The sequence below is a fragment of the Saccharomyces paradoxus genome, chromosome III (genome assembly GCF_002079055.1).
Source record: "Saccharomyces paradoxus chromosome III, complete sequence".
Classification (NCBI taxonomy): Eukaryota; Fungi; Ascomycota; class Saccharomycetes; order Saccharomycetales; family Saccharomycetaceae; genus Saccharomyces; species Saccharomyces paradoxus.
Genome location: NC_047489.1, coordinates 94,966 through 109,389, shown reverse-complemented (window position 1 = coordinate 109,389; position 14,424 = coordinate 94,966). Strand labels below are relative to the sequence as shown.

Here is a 14,424-nt window from a genome sequence, read left to right as displayed (position 1 = left end):
TTAGTCTGCATTACGCGTTTTTTTCCACATTACGCGAAAAGACGGAAAGAGATGCTTTCCCTAACAGGAAAGCATATTAGCATACATTGTCATTGCCGAAATGGCTTCTTTTCCTTAAATCACAATGGCAAACATAACCAAAAAAATGTAAGAAAAATATGTTACAGTTATCTGTTCATAAAAACAACCCTGTTAGCAACAGTAGCGGAAAATAATACGTCAAGAACTTAACAATACTCATACAATGTATTTTTTTTCATTTTCGAAGCCATCTGCCTTTCCAGTTTGCAGACGAACTTGCTTGTCTAAAAGAACATTAATAGTTGCACCTGATATATCTTAAAAGTTGTCTTCTTATGAAGGTATGTATTCTCTCTTTTATACCTCGGCGGCTTTGCTCGGCGGCTAACCCCTTAATCATTCGGCGGCTGAAAACGGACCCTTGAAAAAAATTGCATCCGTGCCTCCCACGGCATTTTTTTTTGGTTTCTTTTTTTTTCTCAACCGGCATAATAGAAGGAAAAAAAAGGCGCGCCGTTCTTCAGTGCCGCTTGATGGCGCCGTCTAAGCGGCACTGATCTGCTGCAAAAACCTGCAACTTTGCCGTTGATGGTACTCCCAGTGGTGCCATCGCACTAAATAACGGCCTCATCGACCCATAGATAAGCAGCCTCTAGCATCCGGCCGACTCTTGACTCCCCCACGCCCAGTCGTTTACTGCTCCTTGCTAGTAGCATCCTTCTTAAGATGGCGCTGGGAGGCTCTCTTTTCTTCTTCCTTTCTTATGCTCTTTTTTTAGTGCCTTCTGCCTATTTCCTCCAGCTTGGCAGTGGTTATCTCTTTCACTGGTGCGCAAATCAATCCTGATAAGACGGCTAAGATGCATAGGATAGGTCGGGTATACGTGTGTCTTGCGCTATCTTCCCCTCGTCCGCTAACAAGACTCATATCCTAATCAGTTTCTTTTTATTTTTTTCTTCGCAGTATTCTCTTGTGTTTTACATACATATATAAGTGCTTTGTCTTTTGATCGTCAGCTCACAATAATGGGAGGAAGTCTGTTATGTAATCTTTGCAGACAAGCACGCTAAATTTGACAAGAAAGCTTCGCACAATGTCGTCGTCGAAGTCTCCATACGAACTGAAAGACTTGAAAAATAGCTCCACTGAAATACATGCCACGGAGCAAGATAATGAAATTGAATATTTCGAAACGGACTCCAATGATCGTCCATCCTCACAACCTCATTTAGGTTACGAACAGCATAACACTTCCGCCGTACGTAGGTTTTTCGACTCCTTTAAAAGAGCAGATCAAGGTCCACAGGATGAAGCAGAAGCAACGCAAATGAACGATCTTACATCGGCTATCTCTCCTTCTTCCAGACAGGCTCAAGAACTAGAAAAAAATGGAAGTTCGGACAACATAGTCCCTAATACGGGCCATAAGTCAGACTCGCTGAAGAAAACCATTCAGCCCAGACATGTTCTGATGATTGCGTTGGGTACGGGTATTGGTACTGGGTTGCTGGTCGGTAACGGTACTGCGTTAGTTCATGCAGGTCCAGCTGGGCTACTTATTGGTTACGGTATCATGGGTTCTATCTTGTACTGTATTATCCAGGCATGTGGTGAAATGGCCCTAGTGTATAGTAATTTGACTGGTGGCTACAATGCGTACCCTAGTTTCCTTGTGGATGATGGATTCGGGTTCGCGGTCGCTTGGGTTTACTGTTTGCAATGGCTGTGTGTTTGTCCTCTAGAATTGGTGACTGCATCCATGACTATCAAATACTGGACGACATCCGTGAATCCGGATGTGTTCGTCATTATTTTCTATGTTCTGGTTATTACTATCAATATTTTTGGTGCTCGTGGTTACGCCGAAGCTGAATTCTTCTTCAACTGTTGCAAAATTTTGATGATGACCGGGTTCTTCATTCTTGGTATTATCATCGATGTTGGCGGTGCTGGTAATGATGGTTTTATTGGTGGTAAGTACTGGCACGATCCTGGTGCTTTCAACGGTAAACATGCTATTGACAGATTTAAGGGTGTTGTTGCAACATTAGTGACCGCTGCCTTTGCCTTTGGTGGTTCAGAGTTTATTGCCATCACCACTGCAGAACAGTCTAATCCAAGAAAGGCCATTCCAGGTGCGGCCAAGCAAATGATCTACAGAATCTTGTTCCTGTTCTTGGCTACCATTATCCTACTGGGTTTCTTGGTGCCATACAACTCAGATCAATTATTAGGCTCCGGCGGTGGCGGTACTAAGGCCTCACCATATGTCATTGCCGTCGCATCCCACGGTGTCCGTGTCGTCCCACACTTCATTAACGCTGTTATCCTACTGTCAGTTTTGTCCATGGCTAACTCCTCCTTCTACTCCAGTGCTCGTCTATTTTTAACTTTATCCGAGCAAGGTTATGCTCCCAAGGTTTTCTCTTACATTGACAGAGCCGGTAGACCATTGATTGCCATGGGTATTTCCGCGTTGTTTGCCGTCATTGCCTTCTGTGCAGCATCTCCCAAGGAAGAACAAGTTTTCACTTGGCTATTGGCCATTTCTGGTCTATCTCAACTGTTCACATGGACTGCAATTTGTTTATCCCATCTTAGATTTAGAAGAGCCATGAAGGTTCAAGGGAGGTCTCTGGGGGAATTGGGTTTCAAATCTCAAACTGGTGTTTGGGGATCTGCCTATGCTTGCATCATGATGATTTTGATTCTGATCGCCCAATTCTGGGTCGCCATCGCCCCTATTGGTGAAGGTAAGCTGGATGCTCAAGCCTTTTTCGAAAACTACTTGGCCATGCCAATCTTGATTGCACTATACGTCGGTTACAAGGTCTGGCACAAGGATTGGAAACTATTTATCAGGGCCGATAAGATCGATCTGGACTCTCACAGACAAATCTTTGATGAAGAATTAATCAAGCAAGAAGACGAAGAATATAGGGAACGTTTGAGGAACGGTCCTTACTGGAGAAGGGTGGCTGCCTTCTGGTGTTAAAAAAGCATTTTTACTTTTATATTTATTCATTTTTGTACTTTTGTTTTGTAGTAATAGCATATGTGTAATGATAGACGATTTTCATTTAAATGTAGTTCTTTTTTGAGGGAAAAAAAAAATCCTACACAGAGATTATATGATAAAAATGGACCTGTAAGGGGAAGTGTATAAAGTGAGTGAAGAATGGCTTCCTTTTGCTCTTCAATGTGACACGAGGGGTTCGATTTCATTTCCATAAGCAATTTTGCCCTAGTAGGGGTGCAACCGTTTTCGTTGTGACACCAGGAACGATCTTCTTGCGTTTTTAGAATCTACGTTAAAATTAACTTTATTTTTAAATTGTAATGAATATTGGGGTGACTAAAGCATTCGGTTTAATCAACTTGTTCTGCGATATTTTTATCTTTGAAGTGATGTGTGCGAGTGCAACTGGATTATTAATCAATATATGTCAACGCTCTTCCGAATAATTTTTCAATTTGTCAGCTTTGCACTGCGTGTTTCCTTACTGCGACAATAAATGATGAAGAAAAAAAACACACTATGTGTTTTGCAGATATGACACACTGTAATACCTGGGAGGGCCATCATTGGCCTTGTGCTTATCTACACACCATGTTGTGATTGAAAATAGAGGTATAAAGGACGGACGTTTTTGGCTTTTTAATGCTTGAATACACCATCAAAAATCAAAAACACTAAACCTTCGAGGTAAAAAAATGTCCCCAACCAATAACTACTTAAACGCTATTACAAACCGTCGCACCATCTACAATTTGAAGTCCGAATTACCACAAGGTGTTGGTTTGGATGATGTAAAGAGAACTGTACACGTTATCCTCAAGAATACTCCAACAGCTTTCAACTCGCAAGTGAATCGTGCTGTTATCATCGTTGGTGACACACACAAAAGGGTCTGGGACGCCGTTGTGAGTGGCATGCCAAATGCTGCTGCGAAAAAGAGACCAGAGGCTTGCAGAGATGAAGCTTACGGTTCAGTCATTTTCTTCACTGATGAAAAATCAACTGAAAAACTACAAAGGGATCTTCCAGCTTTGGCAGCCGCCTTCCCAACATGTGCCGCTCATACGACTGGTGCTGTGCAAATCCAGTCTTGGACTGCTCTTGAATTATTAGGATTGGGGGCTAATTTGCAACACTATAATGACTACGTCAAATCTGCTTTGCCACAAGAAGTTCCGACTGAATGGACCGTGGAATCTCAATTGGTCTTTGGTGTTCCAACTGCTTTGCCAGAAGAAAAGACCTTTATCAATAACATAATCAACATCTATCACTGAATAGTAACTTACATATGAAAAAACTGCCAACCTATCTAGCGAAGTGATGGCATTTTATCGATGTGCTGGTCCTTCAGCACATTTTTATCACAAATTCATCACTGTTTTTTTCGACCACGCTTTTGAACTAAAGTGACACCTTTACATAATACCAGCAAACTTAAGAAATACTAAATAAATATAAATACAATTCTAAAACAAAAAAAAAAATTTCGGCAGTAAACACCCTCTCTTCAACATAAAGAAGTAATGCATGGGATTCTGACTTACTAGCATCAATTTATAATCGCGTTACAAACAGGATGCCTGCATCATTTACATAACAAGAAGTTTAGCAGGCGCAAGCTTGGAGACACTGCAGGCTACCATTATTCACCAGAGCCTTTTCCTCTTCCTTTTACCAATAACGAGCATCACTGCAAATGCAAGAACGTCCTAGCTTAGTAATGAACCTCTGCCTTATTACATTGTCGTTCAGTGCATCGCACCGCTGTTATTAATAATTATCCAAAAAAAATCCGGACTGTGGCGTTTTACGTGAAAATTACGTAAAGAAAAAGATCCTGGGGCTCCTCGAGCTTTTCGAACTAGGGTCTTGGCATTTGCACCTTATCCGAACTGCAGTATATAAAGACACGATATAGGACGAATTGAATGAAAAATTTCTGATTTTCTTTTAGACCAGAGTATCTCATATCTACAAACATAAAAAAGAAACAACCCAATATCATGTCTGCTGTTGCAACTTATTTGAAAACTTTAACTGCCCGTCGTACCATTTACGCCTTAAAACCGGAGTTACCTGGCGAAATTACTATCAAAGACATCCAATCCGTCGTACAAACCATCATTAAGGAAACACCCACCGCCTTCAATTCCCAGCCAAATCGCGCTATTATCTTGACTGGTGAAACTCACAAACAAGTTTGGGATACAGTGACTAAAGCTATAGAAAGTCCCGCCGGTCAAAAGAGACCTGCTTCAGCTAGAGATGAGGCTTTTGGTTCCGTAATCTTCTTCACCGACGACAAGGTTACTGAAAAGCTAAAGGCTGACTTCCCAGCTTACGCAGCTGCATTCCCAAGTTTCGCGGACCATACCTCTGGTGCTGCTCAAATCAATTCATGGGTTGCTTTGGAAGCTATGGGCTTGGGTGGTCATTTACAGCACTACAATGGTTACATAAAAGCCGCTCTACCAAGCAAGATCCCTGAATCTTGGACCGTACAAGCCCAACTAGTCTTCGGTACCCCAGCTGCTCCCCCAGGTGAAAAGACCTACATTAAGAACGATGTTGAAATATTCAATTAAAAAGCAGTATATTATTACAGAATTATAAATATAGAATAAATGCGAATGTCAATATAAATATTTTTTTCTTCTTTCTTTTTCTTAATTTCATCAATCGTATTCTTGGAGACAGTCACCAGGCACAATTCCTCTATCTTCGTTGAGGTATCTTTTATCGTCAACACTGACGTGAACACCGACATTGCGTGCATCACACTTCTCCACCAGACACCATCCATCGGTATGAGTAGCTAGAATTTTAACTTTTTCACCCAATGAGATGCTTATTTCGTCAGTCAATCTAGGTTGATAATCTTGGATAACTGTGTACGTCTTCCCTAATTGGACACTGGCCTCTCCATTAGACTTGGAGTTTGGAGTAAGTGGTAATGGTTTGGAACGTGACAAATGCTGTAAATGCTGGTACATTTTACTTTGTCTTCTTTTTTTTCTTTTTTTTGGTGGTTTTGATGCTGTGGGTATTATCAATTTGTGCTTCTCAATGCTATTATTGCGAATATGACGATCGCTGAAATTGGTTTCCAAAGTTTGTTTTGAAGTAGTACCGTATATCACTGAATTCGGTCTTGCCATGATTAGATCAATGTTATTGTCGCGATAAGATGTGATTTGTGAATCTGGTGTGATATTACCCAAGTCATTCACACTGTCATTTGCATCCAGGGGAGTGCTATTGTACTCCAAGATGGGCGATCGCTCATCTGGCAATACACCTGGCTCATTGAAATAACCCTTGCTTATCCGGGAGAGCATTTTCATTTGCTTCAGTTGTGGAGCCGCTGTGGAAGTCTTTAAGGACGTTTTTGATAAGGCATAATCCTTAAAGTACGTAGAGCCCCTCAAGAACCATCTAGATAGTGGAGACTCATAGTTCCATTTCTCACCTGTTTTCAACGCAGCTTTGTTTGAGGAAGCCGTTTTTTGAGAAGGTAAATCATTATATGAGGGCATGTTGGATTCAATATGCACAATATTCGGTGGTTTTGTATACAAGAAGGCGTCCACAAATTTCTCTTCCTCCATTTCATTCACTTTGGGGTCTAATGAAATGTTTTTATTGGACCAGGAATATGGATTCTTGACTGTTTTCTTGGGTGTCAGTATATGTTGCGGTATTATGGGTTTGGAAATTTTGTACTGTATTTTTGCAGACATATTATCCCCAGAGGTCCACTGGGTGTCGTTATACTTCTCAATATCACGATTAGAATATGAATTCTGATACTCTTGTTTATTCTGCCGAAATATTCGCGAGAACCAACCAGTGCGACGACGATACTCTCTCTCGTTTGGAGTCGTAGCTGACATAGGTGGATTTGAAATGGACACCGAATTTCTTCTGAGGTAAAAATAACACAAAAGTATAAGTAACCCAAAACAGAATATTCCGATGGGCAGCCCGATTGACAGCCCAATTGTGCTTGCTGAAGAGGATTTCGGCTGAGATGCAACATTAGAAAATAATAGATTTGACGGTGTAGAATGTGTTGATGTTGCTATTGTCGTTGCTGTTGTTGCACTCATAGAGAGACTACCTTGCGAAGATATGGAACTCGATGCTAAAGTAGTGGACATTCCGACCACTGTCGTCAGGAGAGTTGTTGTCGTCTGCATTATTGCTGCTACCATTTTGAATTTCAGAACAAGCGCTTGGTGACTAATACTCTGTTCTTTAAAGAAAAAGTTAAAGAAATTCCGTATCCAAATATTTTAAAAGGCAGCACAGACTTTACAAAGCCATTCTTACATTGATATTTAAATAAAACTTTTGCTTGAGATATCCTATCTGTTTCAAATTACTGACGTTTCATGTTTGTTTCATCATCGCACCAAAATGAGACAGCGCGAAAATTGTACCATTAAATACGTCAAAAAGGGCATCCTGCAAAGATGGCACAGCTTCAAAAGGGTCCACATAGCAAGTTATAGAAGCTAAAGAAAGGTTGGGGCATCACTGACAACATAGTTATCTTGGAGCCCCATCAATAAAAAAAGTAAAGTTATATGTAGACAAAAAAATACGTAAAACAAAATAATAAAAAAGCGAACCGAACCATTAACTCAGTAACGGTTCTGGTGGCCGTTATTGTTCTGTTGAGAGAAGTTACCAGAAAAATTGAAGGATTCGTTTCCACTAGAGTTCTGGTTTCCGCCGTATTGTGGTCTTCCGTACTCATTAGATTGCTGTTGACCATTATGTTGTGTTCTGCCATACTCGTTAACTTGTTGCTGACCCCCATAGCTCGAGTTTGAATTGGAGTTATTGCCTAGGTAGGAACTTGCCATGGAAGCCAAAGCTGAGAATGAACCGGAGTGGCCTTGTTGCTGTTGCTGACCTTGTTGTTGATACTGATAGTTTTGACTTTGTTGCTCGTATTGCTGTTGGTGGTTTTGACCTTGCTGATTGTGTTGCTGTTGGTTGGATTGAGTTTGTCCACCACCTAAGTAAGATTGAGCCATGGAGGCCAATGAGGAAAAGGCACCACCAGACTGTCCCTGTTGTTGTTGTTGTTGTTGTTGTTGGTAACCACCGTTGCCACCTTGGTACTGTTGATTATTGTAGCCTTGATTGTTATTCTGGTAGGATTGATTATAGCCTTGCTGACTATTGTTGGAGTTCTGATTATTATTGGAATGCATAAAAGAACTTGCCATGGAGGCCAACGCTCCAAAGGAGGAACCACCGGAGCTTTGATTTTGACCTTGTTGGTTATTGTTGTTGGAATTCATGAAAGACGAAGCCAAAGACGCCAAACCAGTAAAGGAACCTTGGCCTTGACTTTGACCTTGACCTTGACCTTGAGAATTGTTACTTGACTTGAAGAATTGAGAAGCCAAGGCAGCCAGGCCGGAAGCACCCATACTCTGGCTCCCACCGCCAGAACCACTTAGCATTGACATGACGGTACCCACGTCGAACCCTCTGTTAGAGGAACCTTTATTTGAAGAGTGTGTCATCACGGTGGCTAACAAAGCTAGTTTACCTAGTTGCGTTTGGGAAGAACCTTTAGAGTCTGCCATTAAAGTGTTCATAAAAGATGAACCACCACTAGCAGCACGATCCTGCGAGGCATCAGCACCACCACTACGGTTATCCATGACGTATCCAGCAATTTTTTGAATCAATGATTCAATAGTTGACATTTGTTCGTCATTGGGGTTCGACTGAGCCGCAGATGTCAACTTCGCAACAGCTTCTGCATGGTTTCCTTGAGAAAAATGAGACTCAGCCTCTGAGATTAACTTATTGGTGTCCATTTCTGATCTTTTCTATACCTTTATATGGCTCTATGTATGTCCTTTTAATGAACTTTCTCCTTTCTTCTGTAGGTTGGGCATCTTCAAATAAGTTGCGGACAATAAGATTTTTCAAAAGGGCAATTGATTAAAACACCAAAACCGATCGAACAAGGCAGGCATCAAAGGACAAGATAAGAGGCGCTGAGCTTTGATTGGCTGTGTATGCATTTGAAATACCATGGATAGATACCAAAGGAAGATAGGCTGTTTCATACAGATCCCCAATTTGGGGCGTGGACAACTGAAATACGTAGGACCAGTGGACACGAAAGCTGGAATGTTTGCTGGTGTGGACTTGCTTGCCAACATTGGTAAGAACGATGGGTCATTCATGGGAAAGAAGTATTTTCAAACAGAGTATCCTCAAAGTGGACTATTTATCCAGTTGCAAAAGGTCGCATCACTGATTGAGAAGGCATCAATATCGCAAACTTCGAGAAGAACGACGATGGAACCGCTATCAATACCCAAGAACAGATCTATCGTGAGGCTCACAAATCAGTTCTCTCCCATGGATGATCCTAAATCTCCCACGCCAATGAGAAGTTTCCGGATCACCAGTCGACACAGCGGCAATCAGCAGACGATGGACCAAGAGGCGTCGGATCACCATCACCAGCAAGAATTTGCCTACGATAATAGAGAAGACAGAATGGAGGTTGATTCTATTCTATCATCCGAGAGAAAGGCTAATCACAACACCAGCAACGACTGGAAACCGGACAACGGCCACATGAATGACTATAATAGCAGCGAAGTTACAATTGAATTACGAGAAGCTCAATTGACCATCGAAAAGTTACAAAGGAAACAACTACACTACAAGAGGCTACTGGATGACCAAAGAATGGTCCTCGAAGAAGTACAACCGACTTTTGATAGATATGAAGCCACAATACAAGAAAGAGAGAAAGAGATCGACCATCTCAAGCAGCAACTGGAACTGGAACGCAGACAACAGGCTAAACAAAAGCAGTTTTTTGACTCTGAGAATGAACAGCTACTTGCTGTCGTAAGCCAATTGCACGAAGAGATCAAAGAAAACGAAGAAAGAAATCTTTCTCATAGCCAACTCACTGGTAGCAACGAAGATGTCGAACTCCTGAAAAAACAGGTGGAACAATTACGCAACATAGAAGACCAATTCGAATTGCACAAGACGAAGTGGGCTAAAGAACGCGAACAGTTGAAAATGCATAACGATTCGCTAAGTAAAGAATACCAAAACTTGAGCAAGGAATTATTTTCGACAAAACCACAAGATTCCTCATCGGAGGAGGTAGCATCCTTAACGAAAAAACTTGAAGAGGCTAAAGAAAGGATCAAACAGTTGGAACAGGCTCAAGCACAACCAGCCGTGGAATCATTACCCATTTTCGACCCCCCTGCACCAGTAGATTCCACAGCAGGAAGACAACAGTGGTGTGAGCATTGTGATGCGATGGGTCACATTACAGCTGAATGCCCCCATCATAATCCTGACAACCAGCAGTTCTTCTAAGCAGTCGAACTGACTCTAATAGTGACTCCGGTAAATTAGTTAATTAATTGCTAAACCCATGCACAGTGACTCATGTTTTTTATCAGTCATTCGATAGAGAAGGTAAGAAAAGGATATGACTATGAACAGTAATATACTATGTATATAATAGATAAGGAACGTTATATTCACCTTGGATGTGTGTTGTACATACATAAGAATATCATACTACAAGTGCGCTGTGTAATAGTAACATAATAGTTAACAATTTTTTTGAATAATGGTTTTGCCGATTCTACCGTTAATTGATGATCTGGCCTCATGGAATACCAAGAAAGAATACGTTTCCCTTGTTGGTCAGGTGCTCTTGGATGGCTCGAGCCTGAGTAATGAAGAAATCCTCCAGTTTTCCAAGGAGGAAGAAGTTCCATTGGTAGCTTTGTCCTTGCCAAGTGGTAAATTCAGTGATGATGAAATCATTGCCTTTTTAAACAACGGAGTTTCTTCTCTGTTCATTGCTAGCCAGGACGCTAAAACAGTCGAACACTTGGTTGGGCAATTGAATGTGCCAAAGGAACGTGCTGTTGTCGAGGAGAACGGTGTTTTCTCTAACGAATTCATGGTAAAACAAAAATTCTCGCAAGATAAAATCGTGTCCATAAAGCAATTAAGCAAGGATTTTTTGACCAAAGAAGTGATTGCTGAAGTGCGTACAGACCGTCCTGACGGTTTATATACCACACTAGTTGTCGACCAATATGAGCGTTGTTTAGGGTTGGTGTACTCTTCCAAGGAATCTATAGCAAAGGCCATTGATTTGGGTCGTGGTGTTTATTATTCTCGCTCTAGGAATGAAATCTGGGTCAAGGGCGAAACTTCTGGTAATGGTCAAAAGCTTCTGCAAATCTCTACTGACTGTGATTCTGATGCTTTAAAGTTCATCGTTGAACAAGAAAACGTTGGATTTTGCCACCTGGAGACCATGTCTTGCTTTGGTGAATTCAAGCATGGTTTGGTGGGCCTAGAATCTTTACTAAAACAAAGGCTACAAGACGCTCCAACAGAATCTTATACTAGAAGACTATTCAACGATCCTGCATTGTTGGATGCCAAGATTAAAGAAGAGGCTGAAGAACTGACTGAGGCGAAGGGTAAGAAAGAAATTTCTTGGGAAGCTGCCGACTTGTTCTACTTTGCGTTGGCCAAATTAGTGGCGAACAATGTTTCATTGAGGGACGTCGAGAATAATTTGAATATGAAGCACCTAAAGATTACAAGACGGAAAGGTGATGCTAAACCAAAGTTCGTGGGAGAAGCAAAACCTGAAGAGGAAAAATTGACCGGCCCAATTCACTTAGACGTAGTGAAGGCCTCCGACGAGGTTAGTGTCAGGAAAGCCTTGAGCAGACCAATTCAAAAAACTTCTGAAATTATGCATTTAGTCAACCCGATTATTGAAAACGTTAGAGACAAAGGTAACTCTGCTCTTTTGGAGTACACAGAAAAGTTTGACGGTGTAAAATTGACCGATCCTGTTCTTAATGCGCCATTTCCAGAGGAATACTTTGAAGGTTTAACCGAGGAAATGAAGGAAGCTTTGGATCTATCAATTGAAAATGTCCGCAAGTTTCACGCTGCTCAATTGCCAACAGAGACTCTTGAAGTGGAAACCCAACCTGGTGTTCTGTGTTCCAGATTCCCTCGTCCAATTGAAAAGGTTGGTTTGTATATCCCTGGTGGTACTGCCATTTTACCAAGTACTGCATTAATGCTTGGTGTTCCAGCTCAGGTCGCACAATGTAAGGAAATTGTATTCGCATCTCCACCAAGAAAATCCGATGGTAAAGTTTCACCTGAAGTTGTTTACGTCGCAGAAAAGGTTGGTGCTTCCAAGATTGTTCTAGCTGGTGGTGCTCAAGCCGTTGCTGCTATGGCTTACGGGACAGAAACTATTCCTAAAGTGGATAAAATTTTGGGTCCAGGTAATCAATTTGTGACTGCTGCTAAGATGTATGTCCAGAATGACACTCAAGCTCTATGTTCCATTGATATGCCAGCTGGCCCAAGTGAAGTTCTAGTTATTGCCGATGAAGATGCTGATGTGGACTTTGTTGCCAGTGATTTGCTATCACAAGCCGAACATGGTATTGATTCCCAAGTCATCCTTGTTGGTGTCAACTTGAGCGAAAGGAAAATCCAGGAAATTCAAGATGCCGTTCACAATCAAGCTTTACAACTGCCACGTGTGGATATTGTTCGTAAATGTATTGCTCACAGTACAATCGTTCTTTGTGACGGTTACGAAGAAGCCTTTGAAATGTCCAACCAATACGCACCAGAGCATTTGATTCTGCAGATCGCCAACGCTAACGATTACGTTAAATTGGTTGACAATGCAGGATCTGTGTTTGTGGGTGCTTACACTCCAGAATCGTGCGGTGATTACTCAAGTGGTACCAACCATACTTTACCAACATACGGTTATGCTAGACAATATAGTGGTGCCAACACTGCAACCTTCCAAAAGTTTATCACTGCCCAAAACATTACCCCTGAGGGTTTAGAGAACATCGGTAGAGCTGTGATGTGTGTTGCCAAGAAAGAAGGTCTAGATGGTCACAGAAACGCTGTGAAAATCAGAATGAGTAAGCTTGGGTTGATCCCAAAGGATTTCCAGTAAGTTATTTCAAACTTGGAAATTCGGACATTCTAACGAAAAAAATATATATATATCAAAATATAGTCTTGAATGAATAGAGATACACTATGTAATGAATGATAACGTGAAAGTCACAATTTTTGGATTAAAATGAAAGCGGTAGCAGGAGGAGGTATCAATTATTGATTAACTGATAGTTATCAGAATTGATATCACGTCAAACGATATGAGTTAAATTGGAAAATTTTTCACTTTTTGGTCATTTGAAGAAACAAGTAGGTGAAGAGAAGAGAGAACGCTGAGAGGATGGTAAAGCAAGAGGTGTTTAAGGCGCACACGTTAGGTGAAAGATAACAAATCTCAGGCACAGTATTACGGGATGGGTATTGAAGACATTAGCACCATGAAGAATGGGTTCATAGTGGTGCCGTTTAAATTACCGGATCACAAAGCACTACCCAGAACCAAAGAAACTCCCTTGCATTTCATGTTTGCTAAAAGACACCAGAGTTCGAATGCCAACGAATCTAATTGTTTGTTTTTGGTCAATCTTCCACTCCTATCTAACATAGAGCACATGAAAAAATTTGTTGGGCAACTCTGTGGGAAATACGATACAGTATCACATGTAGAGGAACTACTATATAACGATGAGTTTGGCTTACATGAAGTGGATTTATCAGCATTGACCTCCGATCTGATGTCCCCCGCCGACATCAACGAGAAGAGATACACACCAAGGAATACAGCTTTATTAAAATTTGTTGATACCGCAAGCATAAATAACTGCTGGAATGCTTTAAGGAAGTACTCGAATTTGCATTCCAAGCATCCAAGCGAACTATTTGAATGGACCTATACGACTCCATCATTTGCAACTTTTGTCAATTTCTATAAACCACTAGATATTGATTATTTGAAAGAAGATATTCATACGCATATGGCAATTTTTGAACAGCGTGAAGCTCAAGCGCAAGAGGATATTCAAAGCTCCATAGTAGATGAGGACGGATTCACATTAGTTGTAGGAAAGAACACTAAGTCATTGAATTCCATAAGAAAGAAAATTTTAAACAAAAATCCACTATCCAAACATGAAAATAAGGCTAAGCCAATTTCAAATATAGATAAAAAGGCAAAGAAAGATTTCTATAGATTCCAGGTTAGGGAACGTAAAAAGCAGGAGATCAATCAGTTGTTAAGTAAATTTAAGGAAGATCAAGAAAGAATCAAGGTAATGAAAGCCAAGAGAAAGTTCAATCCATACACTTAAACCATCATCTCCGTCATCATATTCAACATATCTCAATATATCTATAAAAAGAATAATATAAAATAATATAATACAGTATAATAT

The 14,424-nt window shown here is 40.9% G+C and overlaps 8 protein-coding genes across 8 annotated transcripts; 6 read left to right on the top strand and 2 right to left on the bottom strand.

Moving 5' to 3' along the window:
- Positions 1-1,114: 1,114 nt before the first annotated feature.
- On the top strand, positions 1,115-3,016 carry AGP1 (amino acid transporter AGP1; the record flags this gene model as incomplete). Its single annotated transcript, XM_033909038.1, has 1 exon — positions 1,115-3,016. One exon carries the CDS (start codon positions 1,115-1,117, stop codon positions 3,014-3,016), a length of 1,902 nt encoding a protein of 633 aa, XP_033764929.1.
- Positions 3,017-3,735: 719 nt separating this feature from the next.
- FRM2 (type II nitroreductase) lies at positions 3,736-4,317 on the top strand (the record flags this gene model as incomplete). The annotated part of the gene is made up of 1 exon (XM_033909037.1): positions 3,736-4,317. The coding sequence occupies one exon, from the start codon at positions 3,736-3,738 to the stop codon at positions 4,315-4,317; it is 582 nt and encodes a 193-aa protein (XP_033764928.1).
- A 729-nt stretch (positions 4,318-5,046) lies between these two features.
- On the top strand, positions 5,047-5,628 carry HBN1 (putative nitroreductase; the record flags this gene model as incomplete). Its single annotated transcript, XM_033909036.1, has 1 exon — positions 5,047-5,628. One exon carries the CDS (start codon positions 5,047-5,049, stop codon positions 5,626-5,628), a length of 582 nt encoding a protein of 193 aa, XP_033764927.1.
- A 90-nt stretch (positions 5,629-5,718) lies between these two features.
- Positions 5,719-7,257, bottom strand: FUS1 (Fus1p; the record flags this gene model as incomplete). Its single annotated transcript, XM_033909035.1, has 1 exon — positions 5,719-7,257. One exon carries the CDS (start codon positions 7,255-7,257, stop codon positions 5,719-5,721), a length of 1,539 nt encoding a protein of 512 aa, XP_033764926.1.
- Positions 7,258-7,689: 432 nt separating this feature from the next.
- Positions 7,690-8,886, bottom strand: RNQ1 (prion domain-containing protein RNQ1; the record flags this gene model as incomplete). Its single annotated transcript, XM_033909034.1, has 1 exon — positions 7,690-8,886. One exon carries the CDS (start codon positions 8,884-8,886, stop codon positions 7,690-7,692), a length of 1,197 nt encoding a protein of 398 aa, XP_033764925.1.
- A 220-nt stretch (positions 8,887-9,106) lies between these two features.
- Positions 9,107-10,429, top strand: BIK1 (Bik1p; the record flags this gene model as incomplete). The annotated part of the gene is made up of 1 exon (XM_033909033.1): positions 9,107-10,429. One exon carries the CDS (start codon positions 9,107-9,109, stop codon positions 10,427-10,429), a length of 1,323 nt encoding a protein of 440 aa, XP_033764924.1.
- A 259-nt stretch (positions 10,430-10,688) lies between these two features.
- Positions 10,689-13,088, top strand: HIS4 (trifunctional histidinol dehydrogenase/phosphoribosyl-AMP cyclohydrolase/phosphoribosyl-ATP diphosphatase; the record flags this gene model as incomplete). The annotated part of the gene is made up of 1 exon (XM_033909032.1): positions 10,689-13,088. The coding sequence occupies one exon, from the start codon at positions 10,689-10,691 to the stop codon at positions 13,086-13,088; it is 2,400 nt and encodes a 799-aa protein (XP_033764923.1).
- Positions 13,089-13,446: 358 nt separating this feature from the next.
- Positions 13,447-14,340, top strand: RRP7 (Rrp7p; the record flags this gene model as incomplete). Its single annotated transcript, XM_033909031.1, has 1 exon — positions 13,447-14,340. One exon carries the CDS (start codon positions 13,447-13,449, stop codon positions 14,338-14,340), a length of 894 nt encoding a protein of 297 aa, XP_033764922.1.
- Positions 14,341-14,424: the final 84 nt, after the last annotated feature.